Consider the following 27,898-nt stretch of genomic DNA (forward strand, 5'->3'; position numbering starts at 1 on the left):
TAGTAGCACTTGAATAATAGAGTAACTTTTTGTCTAGTTTGTGCTGATTAAAGTCTCTGGTATGGGCTTGAATTTTATTACAGTTTACAATTTACGGTTTTCCTTTTGTCCGTTTTTATTTTTTTTCTCCATTTATTTGGCCTCTTTTTATCCATCTTTACCTTTTATTAATTTTGGTTCCGAGTTTTTTAGTAGGGTAGGTTCCAGCAATTGAAAAGAAATGAAATGAAAAACAAAAAAAACTAGTCTCTCTCATTGTCTAATACCACCAAGAATCCTCCAACAAGGTGGAGAGAGCCGCATACAAATACGTCCATGCTTTGATTTGATCCCATCGCAACATCTGACTTCAAGTGGTTTATAGCTGATTCTATATCGGAAAAGATGAATCTTTGCGAACTTCCGCCGTCCAATTTTTGCCATTTGTTACTAAACAAATTTTGAATTTCGAGTTTTTTTACAGAGTCCTCAGATGTGTTTTTAGAAATTAACTCTGAGTTGTATTCTCCAGAGGACCAAGTGGTGTTTGTTGTAAAAATGACTTGGTCGAATTTAATGGAAGGCTCTTGTTGGCAAACAACATTATACAATTTTTCCAAAAGCTCTTCACAATTATCTCGACCTTGTTGGTTAAATAAAAGTACTCTTTTTTTTCTGTATTGTTGTTCTTTGCATTCGTTCTGTTTAAGTTGCTCGTTTTTAAACCATGTTGAAGAAGCATTGATGGACTCCAATGTGTGTGCCCCATCGACATACCATGTAATATTCTCTGGTCTGTTTTTAATGACTTGGCATCTACCGGGCCAATCAACTTCTTTTAATCCTTTCAAGAATTTAGGAGGTAAAGACTTGATCTTGTTTTTCCCGTCATATTCTACTTGGCTCTCCAATCCAAGAGTTTGGAGATGAGAGTCAGCAATGCAAACTGCCAATGATGCGTTTGCTCTTTGGAAATCTCCCGATAGTCCCAATTCTACTTTTTCTGGTAGTTCATCTTGACCAACAAATGTCAATGACGATGAACTCAACTGTTTTGCCCTCTTTTCAATCAATTCGTGAGTTTGTGGGTACTCCGTTTGCACACTAACAAAAGATGGAGTGCCAGGTTTGAAAATACCAGTCTTGTTCTCTGTTATACTTTCAATTGTGTTACCCAACATAAAAGTGTGGTCAATACCCAATGCGGTGATGGCGGTCACTGTTGGCTTTTCCACAATGTTTGTTGAATCATAAGTTCCACCAACTCCAACTTCATAAATTGCTGTGTTGACACCTTCCCTTAGAAACACGTGGTATGACAATACTGTCAAGTACTTGAAATACATGGGTTTGACGACATCGCATGGTTGTAGTGAGGGCCATTGCTCGGGGTCTGAAGTAGTAGTTGATAATCTATCCCACACTTCAAAAAAGTACTTGGTAAACAATTCCTGTTCTATTGGCTTTCCATTGATTCTTATTCTCTCGCGAACTGACTTTAAATGCGGTGATGTGTACAAGCCTAATTTGCTAATAGGGTTGGGTTGATATTGTCGCAAGATACTTTCGGTAAAAGCAGATGTTGATCCTTTACCCTTTGTACCAGTGACGTGTATAATATTTAGTTTATTAAAGTCCAGTGGGTGGTATCCCATTCGTCTAGTGAATTCTCGCACTTCATTGATAGATAACTCGTTTCTGTTTACATTGGGTCCGAGTTTCTTCATGGCTTCGATTGATGCAAAATTGGATTGTAAGGAATTGAGTGCATTGATTGCATCCTTATAAGTGCGTGCCGTAGTCATTCTGGAAAATTGCATTGACTCGTGATCACCAGCTTGACTCATGAAGTATAAAATTATCCAATAAAATTAAAGAATAGAAATAGAAGAAATAAAGATAAGGGATAGGAGAGTGGTGGAAAAAGGAAAGTGTAAAATAAGTGAAAATCAATTTTAATTTTTTTTGTTTTTTTTCTTTTGGTTCTTTACATGGTATAGCTTGGGCACTCTGGTAACGTTATATGCATGTGCTGGGAAAATACAAAAATTAAAAATATAGTAAAACTTCATAAAAGAAAAAAAAAACAAAGAAAAGAAAAGAAAAGAATAAGAAAATGGTGAAAAGAATAAGATAGGGTGATCAAGATCAATACTTGATACTCCTACCATATATCTCCTTTGCCAATAAAAATTCTTAAACAATTCAAATAATAAATGATTATTGTTATTACGAGGAGATTAGAGGTCACGTGAAGACCAAGAAGAGGAAAAAAAAAAATTGATAATGTGAAAGATAATGCTGTTTTCTATAATACATGTTTCTTGTTATGGTGTCTCTAAACTAAATAACAGTAGGCGCGGTTGTCAAGCTTAATTAGGAGATTGGAATTTCATAATTAAACAACCTTGGTTTTATATTTTTTGTGGCAAAACAAGACAAAAGAAAAGAAGTCCAAAAAAGAAAAAAGAAAAAAGAAAAAGAAAAAGACACACACACACACAATGTATAAAACACATTATATTGAAATAGGACAGATACAGATGCTACAATGGTTGAAGTAGCATGTGGTGGCGAATTGAATTAGAACGAGGCGATTTATGCTATTTATGTGTGTGAACTATATCACCAAAACAAAGATACGCGTTATGCAATGCGTCAAGTACTCATTTATATTGATTATTGGCTATTGAGAATTTGAGAAACACGTTTCACACATTGCTCTGTTCTCCGTCATACCATTGGCTCTCACATCCTACCCATCCGTGTACAATTGCAGTTGCATTTGCTACCCCAAATTTCACTTGATCAAAAGGACTATATGATTTTTTTATTCCAAGGTATATGCGAATATGTGAATGTGTGAATGTGTGTTTGGTCCGTGGATTGTGGGAGGTAATAGTTAATCAACTTGAATTAAAACATTTACAGTATTGCAATTTACGATAAGCAGTATATAACAAATTTCGAGAATTGAACCTTGACAGTGATATATCCAATATTTTGACTCGAATTACAGGATGTGAGACACTTTATGGCGTATGTGGCTTATTTGGTTGCGAAATTTCCAGCACCAAAGTCTTGGGAGTACGATTTACGCGTCATAAACAAACAATTCCGTTTGAGCATACTGCTACTAGTAAACATCACTACTAGGAGGCATTGCTTATTGACTCACATTACACGTCAAAAAGTTAAGTAAATGAACTTCAGACGTGTACAAGCAAACATGAAATATATTTGCCATCGGTATGCTGCAACTCATTTTCCGATTTTTTTTGCGATTTTTTTGCCCTTTTCTTTTGCCTTTTATGCCTTATTCTGCATTCAATACCATAATGTCGCAAAACAATTTGAGACATTGCTCACAGTAATTGACACTGGCACGACTTTTTGTTTATATTTTTGAAACCAAGCTAAAAAGAAAAAGAAAAAGAAATTCAGAATTTTTTTTTTTTTTAATTTTGAGTCACAGTTGGGTTTTCTTATTTAAGACACTGCGAAGTTTATACCAAGTATTTGTATGTGTGTTTGGATGCATATTGGACCTCAATACCCAAGATATAAAGAAAGGATTATTACTCATTTTTGGGAAACTTGATAATGAGGTATATTACATGGATTTTGAGAATAGCACAAGAAAGTACTCAAAGTTACTCCATCATTCAATACATTAAATACATCAACAACGTTTCTTTCACTAATATCCCATTTCATCACTTTCTCAAAGAGTGTATAAATCACATACATTTCATTTAAAAACTTTTAAACACATACTTATTCAGTTTTCAATATCAATATCAAAATCGGTTTTCCCCTTTTTTTATTTTGATTTTTATTCTGATTTTAATTTTAATTTTGACCTTAAACCCATCTACTATTTGGTCAAAGAGTAGAGATAAGAACTTGTCATACATAATCGTTTCCAAAGTGACCTTTAAACAACTACTGTAACACCCACCTTATTTCAATTATTTGATAATTATATCTATTTATATATATATGCATACTTTCGCAATGTACTCCTGGCGTTTGATTTATTAGATCATTCAATCTCGAACACGATTCACACACATATATATATATTACTTATTCATACTATTTACTCAGCTATATTTCCATTTGGTATTACACTTTAAGGTCCTTTTCAACACACATCTTTTTGCTAAGAAGAAATCTACAACTACAATTATAACCACAACTTGAACTTAAACTTGAACTTGAACTTGTCGACACATTGTATAATTTCTGTTCAACCAATATCATTTTGCAACTAAAAATTCAACAATCAAAACACAAGGAGTTGCAAATTAACAAGATCACCATAATCACCACCACCATTGTCTATTCACCAAATTTAGTGCAAGATAAAATTAACACACTTTATCCAGATTTTTTTTTTGTTCTAACAAGTACTTTGCCTGTCAACAGACATTTGAAAATTCAGTTTAATCTAATCTAAACGGGAAATCTTTTTTTATTTTTCAACATTATTTATAATTTCCTTGGTATTATATTCTAGACATAATCCATTTTGATCCACAATGATTAACAACCTGGTTGAAGAGTCTCCACCTCTTGTGATTGGGGCTCTGGCCCTGTCGCCTACACCTGAACCTTTCAAGGGTGTTAATGTTGCATCTACGTTCTCAAACAATCAAACAGAATCTATTAATCATCTGAATAACTTGAGTAAACACATTGACAGCTTCTCCAAATTTATATTTTTGGAAGCAGCTGAAGGTGCAAGAACACAAGAGTTTGCAGATGAATCAGGCAAAGCACACAACAAACAGGAATTGTCTTGCCATTCTTCTTCTTCTTTGTTGTCATCGTCGTCCTCCTCCTCCTCCTCCGCAGCAGCAGCAGCATCACTTGATATTATGGCTGTACAAGACAATGAGGATTTAAAAGATGACTTTAGCGAATTTATCGAAATTCCCAATTTGACGTCAGATAATGAGTCCGAAGAAGTTGGTACGCAACTGACTAATTTTAGTGGAAGTGACTATTGGAATCAGAAACGAGCAAAGCAACAGACTCCAGCTTCTGTGGTCAGTCCTGAAGAATCAATCTTTTCACCTGCACCACAACCCAGTACTCCAGCAGCAGCAGCAGCAGTAACTCAAACGCAAGCGCAAAAGCAAACTTACTCTACTCATACTCCACCACCGGCCCCAGATTCATCTCACCAGGCAGTTAAACAATTGAGAAGAGTTCAGCACTATCAAAAAACTGCAGCACTTGTTTCAGCTGATAGAATATCACCAGAGTTGTTCAAGCACCAGCGCACACAGTTGATGACTATTATTGTCAAGTATGTTGCCACAAAGATTTATAATACCTTCCCGCCTGATTCTTCCAGAAAACCTAAAGGTCAGAAACAAGAGTTACCATTGGATAAATTCTTGTTGTTGTTGCTAAGCAGAACTCGTGCATCGTTGTCAATATTCTTGAAAAGCACAATTTACTTATTTAGGTATATGGATATTATATACCTCTTGAGGTATCTCAATCAAACTAACAATTTTGTGCAATACAATGATATGGGTTTTGAGTTGAAGAAACTTATTGTGGGTTGTTTCAAATTGACCATACTTAAAGAGAACAAGTTGAGAACAAAAGCAGAGGACAAAATAAATATTGATTGGGAGGCCATTACTGGTATCAAGAATGTGGAGATCAATGCTATAGTTATGCAGTTGATCAATAGAATGAATGGTAAATTGACCATCAAAGAAATTGAGTTGGTGAGAATGAAGAATGAGATGTTTAGATTTGTCAAGATGATTTCAGCTGAGAACTAGAATGCGGTGATTTTAACGTGCTTCTTTTATTTGTTTTCCTTTGTCCTTCGCCCTTTTTTCCTTTTTCCTTTTTTTTTGTGTTTGAAAGCAAGAAGCTGTTTTCTACTTTAGTTTTGTTTCCGTTTTGGATTTGGCACCTTTTTAAGTAATTGTGTCTAATGTGTTTGGTATATATAATGTTTTTTTTGTCTCTTTTTTTTGTATAGTTCATGAGTTGATTATTTTGAAAGCTTTCTTGTATCAGTAGTTGATATGGAAAGGCTCGTTTGCACTTGCAAATTTGTCAATGTTTAGTTATATAGGATGTAAAGTTTACAATATTTTATTGTTGTTTTTTGTCTGTTTGTTTTTTTTTGGCAAAGATGGTTAGAAGGATTAGTGCTATGTTGCAACAACATATTAAAGCCAATTTGTTACTATGAGAGCTATGAATGGAATTATTAGCGTTGACGACTTAGTGTAGTCCACCGTTAATAACTCTTTTCAGTCAATCATGGTAACAAGTCTAGAGGGGTGCAACAAGAACTACAATAAGAACAATAAGAACAACAAAAATAACTTTACCGACAAGGTAAAGTTTCTGATCAAGAAAGGAAATATTAAAAGATGAGGTAGAGCAGTAGCAGGAGCAGTAGCAGGAGCAGTAGCAGGAGCAGGAGGGGCAGGTAAAGATAAAAAAATCAAAAGATAAATAAATAAAAACACTAGGTAAGAGGTACTGCAACAACATAATGGTATTGGTTCTAAACTATGTTGATCTTGTATTGCAGTTAAATATTACTAACCAAAGAATAGATTGCAAGTATCAAGAAACAAAGTTAGTTCTACATGGAGTTAAATGTGCTTTTGCATTTGCATTATTAAGACCTATGGTTAAAGAGTTTTATGATATGATCACGTGACTGTTGAAATTATTTTGTAAGTATTGCTCAACCACGTAATAAAGATACCAAAAAAAAATTGGTTGGCGGGGGGGGACGGGTAATAAACTCTTTTCAAAGTGGTGTTGTTGTGCTCTTAACTGTTGACGGTATCCATGTGTCCGAGAAGAGCAAGTGTCTCGAAAAAGATCAGTGATGACAGAAATGAATAAATAAAAAAATAAAAAAATGAAAAATAAAAAAAAAAAATGAAAGTGGTTATACGTCATAAAGAAATGAGTCACACGTCACGTGATTGAAAGAGATAAAAAAAAATTTTCTTTTTTTTTTGCTTTTTATTTTTTTTATTTTTTTATTCCTTTCCCATTCGCTTCTGTCTGTTGTTGCTGCTGTTGATGCTTTTGCGGATGACAATTGCTGTCTCTTTTATATGGCAAAGTCTTTTAAGAGGTATTTCTTTTCTTCTCTCTCTCTCTCTCTCTCTCTCTCTGATAAGAGAATATGACTCATCCGTTTGAAGCTGTTCTGTGCAGCCCCTTAAGCGGCAATTTCAATATCGAAGCAGAAAAAAAAAAAAAACTTTTCGTCCATTGTTCTTCTGTTTTGCGCCTTCATCGCCCAAAAAAAAACCAGTACTGAAACAGCGCGGTTAGCACGAACAGTCAACATTTCCTTCCCTTTTTTTCTTTTTTAACCTAGCCTAGCCTAGCTCCTAGCTCCTAGCTCCCCCCCCAATTTCTCCCTCCATATCAACCAATTCAACTCTCTCTCTCTCTCTCTCTTTCTTTCTACACAAAATACACAAAGAGAAAGATAATAAGTATGTGATTGCTTCCTGATTACGCAGTATTACAAATTAATTTTTCTGTACTGGACTCTCTCTCTGGTGATTCAGTTGGACTATTTTATATTTCAATTTTTTTGCCTTGTCTTAGTCATACCTTTTCATAAGAAGGAAAATCAATGAAAAAAAAAAAAAAATTTTTTTTTTTCTTTTTAGGAGGGTGAGGGGAGTGCACCGGTTAAGGAGTAGATGAAAATTTCACAACCGAAATCTTTCTTTGGCTCTATTCTTGACTATTTAAATACTTCAAAAAAAAAATTTCAATTTCTCCATCTTTTCACTCCTTTCTTTCTTTTGTTTTAAACATACTTGATAAGATAAGTAAATAAAGAAAGAACGAAAGAAAGAACGAAAGTGAAGACAAAAAAGTCTTGATTTATATCCATTTGCAAGTCTAACAGAAACAACAATTACATACAAATATTACAACAATGTCAGTACAATCGAATCCATATGGTCCAAACCCATCAGACTTTTTGTCCAACGTCAACAAATTCGAAGTCATTGAAAGTACTTTGAGAGAAGGTGAGCAGTTTGCCAATGCATTCTTCACCACCGAAAAGAAGATTGAAATCGCCAAGGCATTGGATGATTTCGGTGTTGACTACATTGAATTAACTTCGCCTGTTGCTTCTGAACAGAGTAGAAAAGATTGTGAGGCCATCTGTAAATTGGGCTTGAAAGCCAAGATCTTGACCCACATTAGATGTCATATGGACGATGCTAGAGTCGCCGTGGAGACCGGTGTTGATGGTGTTGATGTTGTCATTGGTACATCACAATTTTTGAGAAAATACAGTCACGGTAAAGACATGAACTATATCGCACAAAGTGCCATTGAGGTTATCGAATTTGTCAAATCCAAAGGTATCGAAATCCGTTTCTCATCCGAAGACAGTTTTAGATCAGATATCGTTGATCTCTTGAACATCTACCGTACTGTAGACAAAATCGGAGTCAACAGAGTCGGTATTGCCGATACCGTTGGTTGTGCCAATCCAAGACAAGTTTACGAATTGGTCAAAACTTTGAAATCTGTCGTGTCCTGTGACATTGAATGCCACTTCCACAATGACACTGGGTGTGCTATTGCCAACGCATACACTGCGTTGGAAGCCGGTGCTAAATTGATCGATGTCAGTGTGTTGGGAATTGGTGAAAGAAATGGTATTACTCCACTTGGTGCATTAATGGCAAGAATGATCACCGCTGACCGTGACTATGTTCTTTCTAAATACAAACTTCACAAATTGAGAGACTTGGAAAACCTCGTTGCCGACGCAGTCCAGGTGAATGTCCCATTCAACAACCCAATCACTGGATTCTGTGCATTCACACACAAAGCTGGTATCCACGCCAAAGCCATCTTGGCCAACCCCTCAACATACGAAATCTTGAACCCAAGTGATTTCGGTCTTACAAGGTATATCCATTTCGCCAATAGATTAACCGGATGGAACGCTATCAAATCAAGAGTTGACCAATTGAACTTGCACTTGACAGACTCCCAAGTCAAAGAAGTTACAGAAAAGATTAAGAAAATGGGTGATATTAGGCAGTTGAGTATTGATGATGTAGACTCAATCATTAAGGAATTCCACTCAGATTTGACAACACCCTCTATTAGACCTCAGACAAATGGAGGCCAAGAGGCTGATGTCAAAGTCATTGCTGATGAAGAATTGGAGGCCAAAAGGAGAAAAGTTGAATAAATGATTGGGAAAGAGTAAAGCTTAGTTGTTTCTTTTTCATTATTATTATTACTTGAGACTATTACTTTACAAAACATTTCTTTTTTTTGGGTGCTGGGGGGGAGGTTTCCATTACTTTAATCATTATTTATAAAATCTCGAAATTAAAAGTAATAAGAAAAAAAAAAAAGAATTTAAACAAGAGAAAAGTATATATTCAATTCAACGATGACATTATTTTCCATTATTTTGCATATTGATTTTTGTTCTGGTAGTTGTAATTAATGATTACTTGAAGCTTAATTTATCTTTTAGTGTAGTCATTAACTCTTTCAATTCAACGAAATATGAACTACAACCTTCTTGGTTTATATTGGTAGATATATATATGAAGTAACTAACACGAAATAAAGATGCTATAAACACTATAGCAAACTACTTAAAATGCAATCAACAAATTGTTCACTACAAGAAAAAAAAAACAACAACAAAAACAAAAACAAAAACATTGGAATAAAAAAATTATTTAAAAAAAAAGGAGACCTTCACCTTACAAAAAGGGTTGGCAAAAACAAAAGAGTGGGTGAAAACAAAGAACTGCAGTCCAAGATATCAAAACCAAGACACCCAGATGGTGTATGTAAACCAAGTAAACTAAAACCAGAAATCAACAATGTTACTTTCGTTTGTCTTTTTCAAAGGTGCGATTCCATACGTCTCAGTCTCGATGTTAGTTGCAAAGTATGCATTTTGCAAAAAGAGACTTCCAAGGAGAACCGCTGGCCCCGAGGTAATATAAGAGTAACATTTCCCGTTTGAATTTTTGTAGAAGGCTTCAGGGTATGGAATAAAAAAGTCTCTGCCTTGCACTCTGATTGTAACAACCTCATTCTCCTTACCATCAACAAAGTCGGCACAAGAAATTGGCGTTTCAAGAGAAGTACTGAGGCCAAGTTTTTCAACTACAGCCTCGGGCAACAGAATTGTCTGAGTACCAGAATCAACAACAATTGTCCTATTACCAACATCGACACTTTGACCCGATGCAAGGGTCAACGTTTCGACTCTAGCAGCAAGAGCATATAAGACTTTACTATTGCCTCTATAACCAAGCGATTGCCTAGTAAAATAAGTGAGATCGCCTTCATACTTGGCTTTGTCAATACCACCTAAAATCAAGCTTCCGTTGGTAGTAGTAGAGTTTTCGAGGTGAAACGAGAAAGCTTCCTTATCGATAACACCCTGCTCCTTTGCATAACCTATAAAGTTGGTTTCTGGTTCTGGTGAGTAACCTGAAAACCCAAATATTCCTGGGCCTGAGACATTTGAAAACAAATCGAATTCAAAATCTTTTATTTCCTTACCACTGGATAAGTGAAATGTGTCATTGACGATCCATCCATCTGTGTATGAGGCACCAATGTAACCAATCGTAGTTTTCTGGGAAGAATTATGGAATGTGTTCGATTGAGATGCATTGAAAGATCCCAAGGAGCAACCGTTTTTATTTTTGCAGGTGTTATGGTTGGCATTTACTAACCACAATGTCCAACTTCCTGTGTCAAATAAGGCTCCATTTTTTTGCTCATTCGAGCCGACTGAAAGTGGAACGTAATATGATCTAGTAGCATAAATGAAATCAAATTTTTCGTAGTTGAAAGCAGCAGCATATTGAGTAACAAGCGAAACAATAACAAAAAAGTAAACGGTACCAATCATTTTGAGGAGGTTGTTTTTGTTTGTGTGTTTGCGGATGATGGATTTGATGAACAGATAAAATAGATTAATGGAATGTTTTAGTGAATATCAAGGCCAATTCATCCTATTTATACCAATTTTTATTCACCAAGTTTATTTTCTTCATGTTTGAATAACCTTTACTCAGATTCACTCAGATTTATCCACATATATCCACGTTTATTCATACTTTTTTCAAATTTCCCAGGTTGCTCACCGCCAACCTGACTTTGGATGCATACCACGGGGTACTGCTTCATTATTAATTGTTATTGTTTTTGTTTGTTTTTTTTTGTTGGGTCAAGTTGAACATAATAATGCCATATAGTCTGAATAGAATGGGTTCCTATTGAAACATGAACTTGATACGACAATACAATTGGTTAATGGTTTTGAGCACATAAGGAATTCTCATCCGGCCACGAAGAAAAAGCAATATCAAAAAGACAATGTTCACACACACTAGCACATACTGGTCCTCAAACACACCAATTATTCACACTCTCATCATCCTCTACTATTGTTTGTTTGTTGTGTAATTTATGATGCAACAGTTTGCAATTTTAATTTTCTTTTGTCTTTGACATAGTTGCTCCTGAGAAGGTGATTGACTTGATAGGCGATTGGTACGAGCTAAGGAATTGTAGGACAATAAAAATACTTGATAATTTTTCTTTTTTTCAATACCTGTACCAATAAATGAGCAACAACTGGTTTGTTCACCTCTATTATAGGTTATATCATTAGCTTTAAAATTACCCGTTTTCGGAAAATACCTATAAAACACTAAGATATTGTTCCCTCAAAAAAACAAGCAAAAGTAATAAAAGGAAAGAATGCTTTTTCAGCTATTGTTCAAAACTACCACGCAATAACCATTTCCAACCCACATTAGATTGCTTTTCGTATAGTTGTGTTGAGCTTGTATAAAGCTCCAGAGGAAATTTGGATATGTATGTATGTATGTATGTATGTATGGAAAGCCTCCGTAATGGTAGATTTGGATTCTCAATATATTGATCTCATTTGTCTTCAAAATTGGAAAGTTTGGGCCAACAACATGTGAATCTCAACTTTCAATCAACTTTTTGAATCTTAAAATAAAAAGCAAACCTAAGAATATCTGGCACAAGTTTTGAATGCCATCGATTGACATCAGAATCCTTTTGTAAATCACTCGTAACCATAGGAAAAAGTTCAAACGTTTAGAAATCAAAATTGGCGCGGATACCAAAACAATCAAAATAATCAACTAGTACGCTGAACTAGATTATTCCGTACATTGTATCTATAATTTCGATGAAATTTCTCTAATGTTGAAACAATGGTTCCTCTAAGTGGAATATAAATGAAACGAAACGAAACGAAACGAAACGAAACGAAAAAAAAACGAAAAGGAAAGGAAAAGGAAAGAAAATCAAACACAAACACAAACACAAACACGAAAACAAAAACAAAAACTAAAACTGATTGACCAATACGGTATTTGGACTCAAGAGGAACCACGATTTTCTTCTCTCAGTTGACTGCAAAATATATGGCGTTGTTATCACAATTACCCCTATTCACCTTTTCCTGTTCTCTCTTTTCACTCTTTCGCTGCACATGAAACAAGTGTTACGTCATTAAGCAAGCCATCACAGATTATTTGAATTGTTTCCGACATTGTTTGGTTAGGTGTTCAAAATAGAAATCAAAAAAAAAAAATGTAGTAAAAGGTACCTCTGTCAATGCTGCATTGTTTGTAATTCAATTATTTATCTGCATTTGGTGCAATTTTCCTGATTCATTTTGACTTTGCTAGAGCAATAAGAGATTGCATTGTTGGACAGCGTTGCCCAATTTGCATATTTATGCTTTGCCATTGTATAACCAAGAACAATACATATATATAAATTGTTAATCAGAACCATCAAAGAAAGAACTATATCAACGTACTATTCATTTATTTTTTACTTTCTACTTTCTTTTTTTTAGCAGAAATTTCCATTTTGGAGAAATAGGAGAAAGTGACATATGTGTTTATTGATTAGGGCTTTAAGTATCCGGTTCAACCGCAAAGTTGACAGCTTGATTTATTAATATATTCTTTTTTTTTGGCTTTATTTAGAAGATATAAACGTGCTGATACTGCTTCCGGTAAAGTCAAAAAGAGTTGTGTTTCAAACTGGTTGGAAATTAAATATCGTATTTCATTATGATGATGTATTTTTGTAAAAAAAAAAAAAGAAACAACCCCCCCCCCCCCCCCCCCCCCAAAAAAAAAAATCGCACGTATTTTGCGCCTTTAAACATTCACAAATTCCTTTGTAATAAAATAGAAAAAAGAAAAAGATGAAGGGCATAACCATTTGTTAATATTTAATAAACCCAGGTTGCCAAAGTCATAAGACCACGGGTTCAAAATAAAACCATCCATGCTTTCACCTTTTTTTTTTTTGATTTGAGCTGTTTACTCGGAAAACAATGTTTTGATGTTGTTTGTTCCGTAGTCATTGGAATTCATAGTAGTAAAAGCTACTTTTTTGGAGAATGCACGTGATATGCCTTATCTATTCAAACTTCTCGATGAAGATGCTACTTTTGCATTGTGTCTTGACACAACCAGCACATGCCCCAGCTCTCTCGACAATTGTTTAGTTTGAACCTTTTATTAAAAGCTTTAGTATTTTAATTGAAAAAACAGGAATTTACATGAATTTTTGGCACGACAAAGGATATCACATAGTTAAAGTCCCCTTTTTCTTCCCAGAAAGAAGACAAGCAGTTACACCAATACTCTCTGCAAATACAAGAGCTAATGGTGAAATACCACTTTTTCGACATATAAATATAAATATAAATATATATATATATATATATACATATATTTAGATGTCTTCATGTCTTTGAATGTCTTTACACACGCATACTTATGTATTCATATATACATATATAATTGTACATATGTAATTTGTGTTCTTCTATTTGACGTTCTTTTTCTTTCGTTTGTGTTCATCAACAAAATATTCTGTTTAAAAGAACATGCTTGATCTCTTTTCGTCATAGACGCCAGCGGGCCCTGGACCATTAGCATTGCCGTTGCCAAACTCATTGACAACCTGTTCAACATTTGCAACTGAAAATTCCAAATCGTCAGATGTAATCATATCCCAATACTTGTAGCACATCATCACTGCAAACACATTGCATACGGAGCCGAAAAATAGGCCATCAACATAATGACTTGCACCCTTACAAATATCTTCGCTAAAAACATATGTCAAGATTTGGCCAGCAACAAAGAAAAACACTCCAAGTAAAATGGCACCCAATGGCCAGTATGAATCCAAGGCAAATACGGTTAAGATGAGTTGCGACACGACATATACCGCGAGGATTAATGCATTGATGACGTATGCAAAAACAAACATGAGGGTAGTCTTTCTAAAGTCTAATGCAGTGTTCCACGACTTGAATGTGATCAAGCTGATTATAAAATTGATGACGAACCAAAGGAAGCAAATGGAACGCACCATCCACATGGATCTCCTTGTTCCATCTTCCCAAAATTGGAAACACAATAACCCATTATATAGCAAACAGATACAGCACGCCGATGAGATTCCAATCTGCAACGAGACAAAATAGGCATATGTCTTTGAACTTGGTGGGGCAACCCCACAGTCGACTATTAAAGAGCTAACAAGCAATCCAATCATCAAGTACATAAAGGTCAACATCTCCGACCGACCGATTGCCGTATATTTGGCACGTACATTGAATATGATGATGAGAAAAAGGATAAGACCACCAAAATGGACAAACGCATTACCAATCTGGAAGATCATCGTGTTGGCTAATTCAACTGAACGAGCATAGCATTGCGGTACAACACCACGGTCAAAAAACGAAGTTTGGTTGATAGCACCAACTACCGAACAAAGCGGAAGTGCCGTCTTATTGCAAATCTGATCAAAGGAACCAAACGTCATTTATGTAGAATAATATTTCTTTTGTTACTTTGTCTGTGAAGCTATAGTTTTGGATAAGTTTTGGATAAGTTATTTTTTTTTATTCTTTTTTTTTTCTTTTTTTTTTCTTTTTTGTTTTTTCGAACGCAATCGTTGTTTTGCAGTTTCAATAAATATTTTCGTGATTGGTGTTGAAGGTCAAATATTGATTGAATTTTTTTTGTTTGTTTGTTTATGCAATTGCTCTGCAATGTCTGCTGGTAATAACTAGAACCTGTTGTGTTTTTGAGTGAATGCAAACTCTGAAACAGTATTGATTGAATCGACTGAAAGTGTAAATGAGGCTGTGGATGAATTCGAAAAGAGAAAATAATTGAAGAAGAAATGAAGAAGAAAGATTTTCTTTAAGCTCGCCCACGTCAAATAACCCCCCAAAAACAAAAGGAACTGCTCTATGATGATGTGTAGCTGAAACACTTGGATCTTTCTTTTTTCCTCCTCCTATTGAAATCAACGGTTAATAGTTCTAAAACTTTGTAAGATGATGGTGTTGGAACTGAAGGGATCAAAAAGAGAGAGATTGTATGTGTGTCTGAGTATACACACTTTTTCTTTTTCTTTGTTTTTTTATTATTTTTTTTTCTCTATTTCTATTTCTATTTCTATTTTTACTTTTTTAAAATCACGCAGAGAGAAAAGCAAAAGAGGCAGCAGAGTTGATTTTGTATCATAAAATCTCAAATTCTAATTATGCCCGTTTAGGAAGAGAATATCCTCCCTTTCAAGTTGAAGGAGAATTTGAAAGACCAGTTTAAAAGACCCAATATTTCATAAAGCGCTTTTAACCTATACATCATGGCAAACCAAATATTGAGCACAAATTTTGATTCCAGACTAGTTCAGGACCCCTGAATGTGGAATTCGTTGAAAAATACATACAATCATCTTATTATTTACAAAGCTATCTAATGAAAATGTAAAGTAAAACAAACAAAAACAACGTAAGACAAATATAAACTGATTTCGAAAGTGTTTCCGGAAACGAAGAGAAATTCCAAAAAAACAAAAAAAGGATAATAAAAGAAATTCCATAAAAAGAATAAAAGAATTAAACATCATAGCCAATACACTTCAAGTGATTGATCCTTTCAAAGAACACACATTCTCTCTCACACTTACTCTCACTCACTCTCTTTTAATAACTCAAATAACCACCACGGGCCATTTGATCGTCCTGTGTTCAATGGTAATAAGGTGGTGGTGGTGCCGTAAATAATCCAGCATAGGCAGCTGCAGTTGCAGATAACGTATCATGGTGCACAAGCTGAGGTTTATCTTCGGCATCAACACTGTTACTGTTGCTATTCATGCTGTTATTCTTGCGCAACATGTCACCGTTATTCTGCTTCAATTTCTCCTCCAACCGCTGACTAACCCTATTGAAATCCATGTGGTTCATCGACTTCTTTTCATTCAACTCCTCGTTAAGTGCCTTAATGGGCGAAGCACTAAGTGCTCTCTGTGGTACAAAGCTGAAATAACCAGTATTTCCCAAACCCACGCCACCACAAGTTGTCAAAACCTTGTCATACAACGAAGGCGATTGTGTTGATCTGATAAACTCTTGGTACAATGCATGATGAGCTGATGACCTTGAGTGCAAATCTGTAGACACTTCTGAATGTAATTCTGGGTCTGCTTGTACACGCAGCTCCAATTTGCGTGGTGTTGGGTGATGTATTTGAGTCTGTGGAGTGGTTTTAGTGGCGGGATTAATAAATTCTGAGGTTTCCTTCATTATTGGTGTAGATGGTTCCTCCACCATCTCTTCAATTAAGGTAGAGCTGGAGCTGGATGCTGGTGTAGACGATAGTGGCACAATCTGGTTGTCATTATTGCTGTTCTCATCGTTGTGCTCGGTCTTGGTCTCGGTCTTGCTCTTGCTCTTATTCTTACTCTTGCCCAATCTAATAACTCTCCTCTTTGGCTTGACTGTGTTTTCCTTTTGAGTAGCAAACTTGTAATAATTGCCTGCTTGTATATTGGAAATATCTTTCAACAATCCATCTGTTTTCTCAAATGATTCATTCTTGAATATATCAATAGGTACAGCATTGTGCGAGTGTGGGTGGTGGGTGAATTTTTGCAACTCGTTATTACTCAATGCTAATGAGTTTATGAGGTTAGGATAGTTTTTGGTAAACTTATCCAAATGGGTCCTTTGAACTATGTTTCTGAATCTTGGAATGTGGAGACTCATTGTTTCGCGTGATTTGAATAATTTCAAATTCTTTTGAAGGTTTTTAGCGGAATAAACTAGTGAAAAGTCTTCTTCTTCATTCTCCAACATCTTCAAGGACGTTGTAGTATTTGCAGAGTCCAAGGAGGATGTAAAAGAAGAAGGTGATGAAGATGAAGATGAAGATGTAGTTGATGATGATGTTGATGATGTTGATGATGATGATGTTGAGGCATTGGCTGCAAGTTTAGTTCTCAATTCATTCATGTTGTTGTCAAGACTAAGATACTTCAATGACAATTGATGAATCAAAGTCGGTAGTGTTTCTCTAAACAAGTCTCTGATCTGCGACTCAATTTGCTTTTGCAAGAAATTTGCCAACACTTGAACTGTATCAAAAGTTGAACTGACTTTTATCGAGTCCAACGGGTCGTTTCTAAACACCAACGTTAATCCTTTGGATTTGGAGAAAACTATAATGCCAATTCCACTAATCTTGATATCGCTTAGCTTGAGGTCCAATGGGATAGCAAACTGTTCGTTAGATAATCCAAATTGTGGTGTGATAAACTCTGAATCTTCAATACCAACTTCTTTTTCTAAAGAGTTGGAGTAATAAATGTTCAATGGGTTTGCTTGAACTTTGGTATGCAATGTCAAGTGGAAGTCGCCACTATAACTAATTTTGAAGATTCCTCTAAACCTGTCTCTGTCCAACTCTCCAATCTCCAATATTTCAAAGTCTGGTGCAGACTGGCCGAAATTGAGGTCCTTGATGGAAATGTTGGAAGCAAGAATATGTGGCGACTTGCCTGAGTTTAAAGCATTTGTTAAAATCTCTTTTGTCCAAGTAGATAACGAATCTGTTTCCAAGGAGTTCCAATTCACTTTGAATGACATCTTTGTTTGTTTCAAACTGTTGTTTAAATATGTCTATAATGTTGCTGGTATTGCGGTTACACGAAGAAAGAAAAGAAAAGGTAAAAAAAAAGAAGGAAATGTGGCATATAATATGCTTTCTTGGGATCCGATCGTAAAAGGGTGATGTTGGTGGTGGTGTTGGTGGTGTATATATGATATTATGTCCTTTTGTTATGCAGTATAAATTGATTCAAATCAATTCCTCTTTCTCAAAACAATCAAAAAAATTAAGGAGGAAAAAAAAAATAGGCAAAACGGGACTGTTTAGCTACTTTAGCTAGTTTGACTGTTTTGGTTTGTTAACTGATGAGGTTAGTCAAGTCTGGTTACACTGGTGAGTTGTTGTGTAAATAAAGAAAGAAGAAAGACTCGGGTGATTACTTTCCAGTGTGCTTAAGTATATATTCTATAAGATTGGCCGCCGTCTTTTAAGGAAAAGCAAAGAGATTAAATAAAAAAAGAAAAAAAAGAAAGAAAAAAAAAAAAAGAAAAAAAATTTTTTTTTTCTCCTTTGTGCGTTTGTTTGTTTTGCTTTTTGTGTAGTTTAGTAAATTTACAAATTGCAAAAAGCTGAAATTATCGAGTGGGGAGACATACGGACTTTGAGTTTAAAGACCTGAAAGGGAGAGGTGAAGAGGTACCAAACTGGTATTGATTGTGGTGCAGAGTAAAGTGTTTCTGTTATCTAGTGTGACAAGTGTTAAACCAAAGAAAAAAGAAAAAAGAAAAAAGAAAAGAAAAAAGGATCTCACTGAATTTGATGGATGGATGGATGGATGTATACTAAACATTGAAAAACGATATCAGTGGGGTGCTTACACTGAAGGTTATAAAAAGGAAAAGGCGCATATATAGAGGAAGTTTGCTAGCCATCAGCCGGTGCTTTTGATTATTGTCCGGAATTTCAGTCTAAAAGTGGAGTCAGTATTGCAATGCAAATTCCTAGATTTTCTTTTCCTTCTTTTCCAAAATCTCAAGACAAGGTTAAACATTATCAACATCAACATCGTCGATATTGTAAATTAAATCAAAAGAAAAGAAAAGCAAACCCAAAAAAGAATAGAAACAGAATAAAGTTTTAAATATAATTGTTCCATTACCAACAACAAACTAAACATAGCTTATGCTTAAAATGGGAAGATGGATATAACTGAGAGATAGGAGATACGTTACCAATATATATATATAAATATATATGTACGCTACCACATGAATACAATACATCTTTACCATCTTAGCAATCTCTCTCTGTTTCAGTTCTTCCCCCCCCCTTTTTTTTCCTTTCGTCCTTATCAACACCAAACAAACAGAAGAATAGAAAAGTACAATAACCAAAGATGTTGTGGGGATGGGCTGATTCACAATAAAACCTCTTCCATTCTTCCCATAAATCTTTTTGCACATCTTCTTCTTCTTCCTTTACCCGCACCCACGCCTACTTAGTCATCATGAGACCTTTCATCTTGCATGGGGTGTGAATGGTTGTTTTCAAGATTATCTCTTCATTCAAGGGATAAAAGGAAGAAAGAAAAGAAAGAAAGAAAGAAAGAAAGAAAGATAAATAAAATTACCGTAATACTTCAAACTCCGAGCATCCTTTTAATTCCAATGGCTTTGCTATATCACATTTTAAGTAGCATTGTTACGACATTGCTAGGGCTACGGTATTGTTTTCTTTTTTTTTAAAAAAAAAATTTTCTTCTTTTATCCTTTTTTTTTCATCTTTTATTTTTTGACTACTCAAAGTAAAAATGGTCTCGTGTGAGGCCAAAAGTCACTTGTCCTTTGTCCCTTTCCTCTACCTCTTTACTTTGTCTTCTTTATATTGTTCGTCTTAAGGAGAAGAAGAATGAAAAAAAAAAAAGGAAATTAGGTAGGTAAAAGGTCTACACTATACAAAGATTCTCTTTATTTTATTTACTTTCCACCAAAAGCTCTCTTACTGCAACAAAAATTGAAATTGGAAATAGAAAAAAGTAAATGAAATGAAAACCAGGCCACTTTATCTTACCTCTTGAAGAGGGATAAAGATAAAGGAAAAGATTTAGGACTCCCGTTCCGAGCCGCACGTAATTCCTACAATTTTTTTATTTTTTTATTTTTTTTTTTAAATTAAAAAAAAAAGAAAAAAAAAAAACAGCTGATGCGCACACACACATTTAGACATAGACATCTTCAGTGACGAAGCCGCACCATTTTGCAGATACTTTTTTTTTAAAAAAAAATAAAATTAAAAAAATAAAAACCATTCCACTTTTTATCATAGTAAAATAATATACGCAAAGGTATAAACTGTTATAACCTCCTAAAAAAGAAAAAGGAAGAAGCATACAAGGAGTAAAAACACGGATATCGACCCACCATACTCCGAATTAGGTCTCCTAGCACCTCCCCTCTCCCCTTGTGATTATCTTTTCTTACTACTTTTCTCCCCTCCCCTTCCCTACTAGTTCCCAAAACCATACATAAAAATAAAAAAACAAAATAATTAATAGGAAATGACCAGTTTGAATTTACTAGCTGAAAAAGCTTCCACATCTCTGTACTCGTCACAACCACAACCACAACCACAACTCCAACTCCAAAAGCCAATTACAATTTACGACTTTAAACTCCCTGACGCATCGAATAAGATAATAGACTTTGCCCAGTTTCACAACAAAGTCCTTCTAATAGTCAACGTTGCAAGTTTATGTGGTTTCACCCCACAATACATTGATTTACAAAAACTATACAAAAAGTACCATTCTCGTGGGCTAGTCATTTTGGCATTTCCTTGTAACCAGTTTGCATACCAGGATCCCATGAGTTCACGCAAAATAGCAGATCACTGCCAACGAGAGTTTGGCGTTGAATTCCCAATCATGAAAAAGATTAAAGTAAATGGCGAAGAAACATCACCATTGTACGACTTTTTAAAGGAACGTCAAGCAGCACTATTTGGATTTAAAGGCGTTCGATGGAACTTTGAAAAGTTTGTGGTGAACAAACTGGGCGATGTTGTCGGTAGATTCGACTCGTGGGTCACCCCACTACAAATGGATGAGTATATTGTAAACTTGTTAAACGAGAGCGACATCAGCATCGATGAAGATGAAGAGGAAGACAAAGACAAAGAGGAGAAAGGCGAAGAAGACAAAGACAAAGGTGAAGAAGACAAAGGTGAAGAAGACAAAGACAAAGAAGACAATGACAAAGAAGACAAAGATCAAATTATAGAGAAGCAAAACCAAACTGATAATCAAGCATTACCTACGAATAATCTTGAACTCGAGCCAACTGTTTCAACTGCGGAAGAAGTAAAGCACGATGAAACCAATGCAATAGTTTTGGAAGCACCAAAGGTTAATTATACACCAAGCACGGCTCTACAAAATGCCACCAATTCACAAGAAACTAAAGTGCCCTCTTTTGAAAAGGAAAACAAAATTAGAGATACTCAATCTGCGGAGACACTAGATCCAGGTCATATGGATTTACATGCAACCAGCTTGTTGGAAAATGCAGATACTACAACAGTTGACTCGGAACCTGAGTCTCAAATGCTTGCAAATAAAACCCAAGAAACTTATTGCTCACTTGATCAAATGACGAATAGCTCACGGCTGGCAAAATCACAGGAGAAAAATGAAGAGGGAAATTTAAAAAACACAAACACCACGGAAGTTAACGATCACGATGATGGTAGCCTCCTTTATCATCATCAACCTAATATCGATGTTCTTTGCGTTCAAGAAGAAAACCTTGCTAAAAAGCCAGTCTTGAAAGAACGAAAAAGCTGGATACTACATAGAAAGAAAAAGACCAACAAATTTTCTGATTTGGGGAAAGACGATGGAAACTTTAACGATTCTGCCTCATTTATAAAAGTCAAGAGAAAATTTTCGAGCCTCTTTTTACACAAACGAGATGTATAGAGTGTCAATATTTATAATTGAAAAAATGTGAAATCATATATATGTATATATATATATGTATATATGTATATATGTATATATGTATATACGTAACTACACAAACGTATATTTATTTAGTAATAAGGAAAATTGACAAAAATGTATTCAATTCAAATTCAATATTTATTAAATAGTTGTTGTGAATTATATAAACACCTTTACAATTTTTTCAATTACTTTTTCAGCCTCTTTGCCTTTCCATCTATAGGTGTTGACTCTTTTCTCTTTGTTGCACCACCTGTTCCTCCTTTTGCACTTGTTGATCCGCCACCATTCGGTACCTTAACATGCAGCTCGGGGTTGATTTCCTTGGTGACACATCCCAACAATGTAACACACCTCCTTCCAATCTCTTGTGCTGACCTACTCTGCAAAAAGAAATCAAACTGGAAAAATGGTGAGTCTCGGATGGCTTCTTTAATTCTCTCATAAATATTGGGCAGATCTACTCCAAAACGGTAAAGTTGCACCAACAAAAATCGGTCTTCTTCTTCGCTATAAACTCTCTTTGTACTCGAAGAAGGTGGGAATTTGAGCTTCAATTCCAATAATGGATACTTGTACTGCGACAATTTTCGTCTCAATGCCTCTTTCTGTAATCTGGATTTGATGATTTTCTCTTCGCCCAGTTCAATTTGACCAATATACTTTTCGTATCCATCAATCTCTTTGTAATTCTTCCAAAACGCCTTTGCATATTCCCTTACTTCTTCCTCAGTCTTCTCTGGAAACTCCTTGGCTATCATTGGTATGGAATTACGGCCATATTTTGAGCAAACAGAAATGAAATGGTAAAAGTCTTTTCTGTTCCAATTTCCAAAACCCTGGTCCATCAATTCTGCCTTCAATTGTCTCTCTTCTTCCGTCAACGGCAGCGAGTTATCTATTTCCTCTTGTTCGAGTCGTTGCTCCAACTCCCGTTCTTTCAAAGTTGACGCATCGCCAGCTCTCAAGGGTGCTTTGTATTGGGTTTGCTTCTTATAATAGTTTTTCTCCAACTCGTAAAGCTCCAAAAGTTTAGGTGGATAAAATTGGTGGTCATACAAGTTGAGTTGCTTCGGGGGTCTTGGTCCCGATTTATTGACTGTGGGTTGTGTTCTTCCGCCAGTATTCAACACATCTTTGTAATACAGGTTGATGGAATAATTTTCTTTACGCTCTCTTTTGCCCGGATTGATCCATGCATGACCAATATTGGTTATTGTTGCTGGTTCTTTCTTCTTGAAATTTTCACCATTCCACTCGTAAACACTCTCGTCATTTGAAAAATTTTGCAATGCATTCAAGTTCAACTTGGAGTATTTCTCATTCAACTCCTGTGTCTTTTCTTCGGACCGTTTCAAAATCTCTTCAATATCCACGTCTTGTCCATCGTCGTCCTTTTTAAACACATCAGCAGCACCATGCTGTATCATGTCCAACAATTCATTCTTAGATGCAGCTTTGCTGCTCTGCTGACCATCGAGCCCAGCTGTATTACGACCTTGCTGGATAACCAATTGGTCTAGTCTAAGTTTTTGTGCTGCTCTTTCAAGAACTTTCTCTTCAATAGCATTTTCAGTAATAAATCTAAATACTTTGACTTGCTTGGTTTGTCCGATTCTATGTGCACGATCCATTGCCTGTAAATCTGCTTGAGGGTTCCAGTCAGAATCGAATAAGATAACAATGTCTGCTGAAGTCAAATTAATACCCAATCCACCAGCTCTAGTGGTCAATAAAAACACAAATTTCTCGCTGCCTGGTTTGTTATACTCGTCAATGGCATTGATTCGATCAACATGCTCGGTTTGTCCATCGATTCTACAGTATTGGTATTCACGGAAATAACAGTAATCCTCTAAAATATCCAACATACGACTCATCTGCGAGAAAATCAATACTCTAGAACCTTCTGCTTTAAATTTTTTCAACAACTTGTCCAATATAATCATTTTTTGTGCATTAAACACCAAATGTTCATCAGTAGTAAATGGTGGACCAGGCTCAACCCCATCAAATAAATAAGGATGGTTACAGCACTTTCTCAATTGCATCACAATGTTGAGTAACCTTGTTTTTGATTCCTTTTTGTTCGCGCCATTAACGGCATCTATATCCTTCTCCAATATTTTTTGATACAAGTTTCTTTGCATGGGTGTCATTTTGGTATAGACATTGATCTCCTTCTTTGGCAATAATGATTTTTCAACATCAGCCTTGATTCTCCGCAAAAGAAATGGTTTTAACACTTTGTGAAGTTGCAGAATGACTTCTTGATCTTCTTCGCTATTATCATTGTTTTGAAACCATTCATCAAACGATTCGTTATCGGCAAAGACATCAGGTAAAATAAAGTTCAACAATGCCCAAAGCTCCCTCAAATTATTCTGCAACGGTGTTCCAGTAATCAATAATCTATTTTTAGAGTGAAACATTCTAATAATCTGTGACAAAAGACTTTCCTCATTTTTAATTCTGTGTGCCTCATCGATAACAATGTATTCCCAGTTAAACTTTTTAAATGTCGATTTTTCACGAATAACTATCTCGTATGATGCAATTATGACATCAAAGTCACATGTCATAATCCTATTTTTGATCAACTCACTTCTTTCTTCCTTATCTCCCTGCAACACAACTGCATTTATCTCTGGTATCCAGCGATTAAATTCTCTATGCCAATTGTCCAAGGTAGACTTGGGCGCAATCACCAAGTGTGGGCCATTGATTCCGTGCATGAACCTTAAATAACCCAAAAATGAAATACTTTGTAGTGTTTTGCCCAATCCCATCTCATCGGCCAATATACCTGACAAATTGTTTTCATACAATGAAACGAGCCAATTCAATCCCTGGACTTGATATGGTCTCAATTTTCCATGTACGTACCCGGGACTTTCACTAAACTCAAAAGTTTGTGCACCTCCCAGTTTCTCTACTTTCATTAATTCGGCATCTTCTTCTTTCTCTGTCTTCCTCCTCCTATGCGATGAAGCAGACGAATTGTTTGTTTGTGATGATTTCAGTTTTTGGTCATTCAAATCATCAACAATTTTCCTAAACAATGGGTCCTTGTTTGCTTTTGCCTCGATAAAATGTCCAAACAATCCTGTGAGTCCCAATAAGTATTTGAATCTGCTGCTTGTTTTGGCAATGTCAACTTGTTGTTTTTCAGTTTTGGTGAAATACTTTTCCACATTTGGTACAAATTGCAACTCTTTGCCATTTAAGGTCTTTTCCGTTTCAAGTGAAGGAGTCTATATTAAAAAAAAGAAAATAGAATTCACGTTAGTACACTAATTGGGTTTAATAATAAGGGGTATCACAGGTGTGATAAATGAAATTTTGAAAGAAGTAAGCAAACATACTGCCTCTATGGAACTCATATTTAAGTTTTCTGGTTACTATTGATACTCTTGGTGGACGTGATGTCAATACTTATCTTGGTAATGAAAGTATTTTCTTTTGTTCTATTTCTTATTGCTGATGTTGTCACTGTTCCGGTTCCTGCTGCTCCTGTTGCTTTTGTTGCTTTTGTTGTTGTTAGAGCTGAGGTACGTTCGTTGTGCAACAGATTTGGACGGTTTTTCGGATTTTCTGTTTTTCTATTTTTTTCTTTGTTTTTTTTTTTTGGTTTCTGAAAAATTGCGTCTTTTACTTTCGCGTTGTAATTTTCTTCTTTCTCTTTGTTTTTGAAAATCCACTTTTGAAAGCTTTTTTGGGAACGATTGCTTTACATTAAACCAAAATGCATCAAACGAAAGACAGGAAATGTGTCTTTCATATTATTACTGGTGCTATTATTCAGAGATTTGTTAAAGCTTTAAAGATTCTCATACACTCTATACTATTTTGTTAACATTTGCTCCAAAACATTTCTTTCTTCTTTTTTTTCTTCCTTTTCTTTCATTTTTATTTTAGTATATTTCCTCTCTTCCTAATCATAGCTATCACTTTACATTTTTAAAAACCAAGGAAATAAATAAATAAATAAATAGATTAAAAAAAAACTACAAAGAACTTTTGTTCCTTTTCTTCATCTTCTGGGTTTTCAAAAATCAGTAAACTCAAGGATAGGAATAAAAACGCGTCTCAAAATTAGTAATCTCTTGTCACGTGACTTGTTATTGTAACAGAATGAATAGTCATGATGAACAATCTCTATTTGCTTTCTTTTTCTTTAGTTTTTTCTATCATTATTAATCTTACAATCTCTATATTCATCAATTCTTTCTAATTTTCCCTTTGTCCTTTTCTACTTTTCCCTTTGCCCTTTTCTCTTTTTTTTCTTTATTTTTTTTCTGTTGATTTGATTTGCCTGTGGCTGCCTATCATTCTCCCAAATTCTTTTCCCTTTAATTATATTCTTATTATTATGATCAATACCGAATCCTTGTTCATTTACGTGAACGAGTTTAAGGTGTCTTGTTAATGTGTCACTTCGATAAAAACACTTGTTGCACTCTGGTTTCGTGCAAACAAATAGGATTTCTCTAATTTGTTGATTATAAGCTTGGAAGTATTCATGGACGTATCCCAGTGCTATATGTTCATAATGGACGTGATGTCTTAAATCGGCACGGTTCTTGGTTCCAACCAAGTGCAAAGGGCATTCCTTAACAGGACATCTATAATGCCTTTCCTTGAGGATAAAGTGCATAATATTGTTTTCATGATAATGGTCTACCATTTCTATATAGTTGTTGAATAATCGGGGGCAGTGGCCATTGCATTGTATGTCTGATGCACATAGCCTTAGTGATTCAGTTAATTTTGTTGAGTATTGAGATTGTAAAAGTGCACGGAAATCCAAATGCTGTACTTCAACTAAGTTGGAAATACTATGTTTAGGAAATGCATTTCTTTTGACAAATTGCAGTTTTACAGGCGCAGGGGTACCGATATTTAACAAACTCGCGTTGCAATAATGTTGTTCTGGTGCTGGTTGTGGTGCTGGTGATGATTGTGGTAATAATTTCCTTTGCAGCTGTGAAAATGGTGACTTTAGCTTTGTTATCTCTTCTGTGTCATTATGCTCACTCCAGGTATTTTCCAAATCATAGGGTGATGTTTTTAGTATCTGAGATTCTGAATGAGACTTCAACATGGGTGGTCGATTTTCAAGTTGTATTGTGTTTCTTGAATGGTGACATAAAGCAGGGGTTACATTTCTTTTGGGACTGATGATTTTGACAATTGAGAATTTGTAAAGATCCAGGTCTGGATCATCTTCAGGGGAGGTGATCGATGAGGATGGAGTTACACATCGATTGAAAACTATATCATTGGGTAAAATTCTGTGTCTGTTGTAAACATTGCCAGTGCTACTACTACCGCTGCTACCAATGTTGTCTTTGTTGTAGTTGTTGTTGTCGTTATTTATAAATATTTGATTATAATTCATGACATTGCCATGGTCAATGTCATAATAATTTGGAAACAAATCATATGTCGTATAAAGTCTTTGGGGTGTCACATTATTGAGCTGTTGTTTTATTGGTTGTTTTGTAACTTCGTTATGTTCAATGTTGATGTTGTTATTTTCTTTTTCAAAGCATTCTGGTAGTTGGTCAACAGCTGGAGCTAAAGCGTTGGTATTGTGCATACCTGGATCCAGTTTTAACAACAAATTTAAATTATAGGGGTTTAATTTCAAAGTTTTGGAGTTAAAGTTTTGGGTGAAATTGGAGGGTGATATCAATTTGTCAGAATGGTTAAAGATATTTGAGTAGTTATTAACCATATCTTTGCTGCCATTGTTAATGTTCATATTAAATAAGAAGCTGTTCAATCTCCAAAATAACTCAATGGTCTAATTGGTTGCAATAAACCATAAAGAGAATAGGGAAGAGAGAGAGAGAGAAAGAGAGTAAGAGAAAGGGTTGAGAAATAGTTCTTTACTATGTTG

The 27,898-nt window shown here is 35.2% G+C and overlaps 8 protein-coding genes across 8 annotated transcripts; 3 read left to right on the top strand and 5 right to left on the bottom strand. All coding sequences in view use genetic code 12, as the record gives it.

The window, feature by feature from the left end:
- Positions 1-242: 242 nt before the first annotated feature.
- On the bottom strand, positions 243-1,826 carry MET7 (Folylpolyglutamate synthetase; the record flags this gene model as incomplete). The annotated part of the gene is made up of 1 exon (XM_001528476.1): positions 243-1,826. One exon carries the CDS (start codon positions 1,824-1,826, stop codon positions 243-245), a length of 1,584 nt encoding a protein of 527 aa, XP_001528526.2.
- A 2,697-nt stretch (positions 1,827-4,523) lies between these two features.
- Positions 4,524-5,786, top strand: PVL30_001013 (uncharacterized protein; the record flags this gene model as incomplete). The annotated part of the gene is made up of 1 exon (XM_001528477.1): positions 4,524-5,786. One exon carries the CDS (start codon positions 4,524-4,526, stop codon positions 5,784-5,786), a length of 1,263 nt encoding a protein of 420 aa, XP_001528527.2.
- Positions 5,787-7,942: 2,156 nt separating this feature from the next.
- LYS1_1 (Saccharopine dehydrogenase) lies at positions 7,943-9,223 on the top strand (the record flags this gene model as incomplete). Its single annotated transcript, XM_001528478.1, has 1 exon — positions 7,943-9,223. One exon carries the CDS (start codon positions 7,943-7,945, stop codon positions 9,221-9,223), a length of 1,281 nt encoding a protein of 426 aa, XP_001528528.1.
- Positions 9,224-9,856: 633 nt separating this feature from the next.
- On the bottom strand, positions 9,857-10,921 carry SAP98 (aspartic-type endopeptidase protein; the record flags this gene model as incomplete). The annotated part of the gene is made up of 1 exon (XM_001528479.1): positions 9,857-10,921. The coding sequence occupies one exon, from the start codon at positions 10,919-10,921 to the stop codon at positions 9,857-9,859; it is 1,065 nt and encodes a 354-aa protein (XP_001528529.2).
- A 3,032-nt stretch (positions 10,922-13,953) lies between these two features.
- On the bottom strand, positions 13,954-14,913 carry CHS7 (Chitin synthase, class 7; the record flags this gene model as incomplete). The annotated part of the gene is made up of 1 exon (XM_001528480.1): positions 13,954-14,913. One exon carries the CDS (start codon positions 14,911-14,913, stop codon positions 13,954-13,956), a length of 960 nt encoding a protein of 319 aa, XP_001528530.1.
- A 1,219-nt stretch (positions 14,914-16,132) lies between these two features.
- On the bottom strand, positions 16,133-18,031 carry MDM34 (ERMES complex subunit; the record flags this gene model as incomplete). The annotated part of the gene is made up of 1 exon (XM_001528481.1): positions 16,133-18,031. The coding sequence occupies one exon, from the start codon at positions 18,029-18,031 to the stop codon at positions 16,133-16,135; it is 1,899 nt and encodes a 632-aa protein (XP_001528531.2).
- Positions 18,032-20,550: 2,519 nt separating this feature from the next.
- On the top strand, positions 20,551-21,969 carry PVL30_001018 (uncharacterized protein; the record flags this gene model as incomplete). The annotated part of the gene is made up of 1 exon (XM_001528482.1): positions 20,551-21,969. One exon carries the CDS (start codon positions 20,551-20,553, stop codon positions 21,967-21,969), a length of 1,419 nt encoding a protein of 472 aa, XP_001528532.2.
- A 212-nt stretch (positions 21,970-22,181) lies between these two features.
- On the bottom strand, positions 22,182-27,760 carry ISW1 (chromatin-remodeling ATPase isw1; the record flags this gene model as incomplete). Its single annotated transcript, XM_001528483.2, has 2 exons — positions 22,182-25,247; positions 26,471-27,760. The coding sequence occupies 2 exons, from the start codon at positions 27,758-27,760 to the stop codon at positions 22,182-22,184; spliced, it is 4,356 nt and encodes a 1,451-aa protein (XP_001528533.2).
- Between the last annotated feature and the right edge of the window lie 138 nt (positions 27,761-27,898).

Source organism: Lodderomyces elongisporus, chromosome 1 (assembly GCF_030384665.1).
Source record: "Lodderomyces elongisporus chromosome 1, complete sequence".
NCBI lineage: Eukaryota > Fungi > Ascomycota > Pichiomycetes > Serinales > Debaryomycetaceae > Lodderomyces > Lodderomyces elongisporus.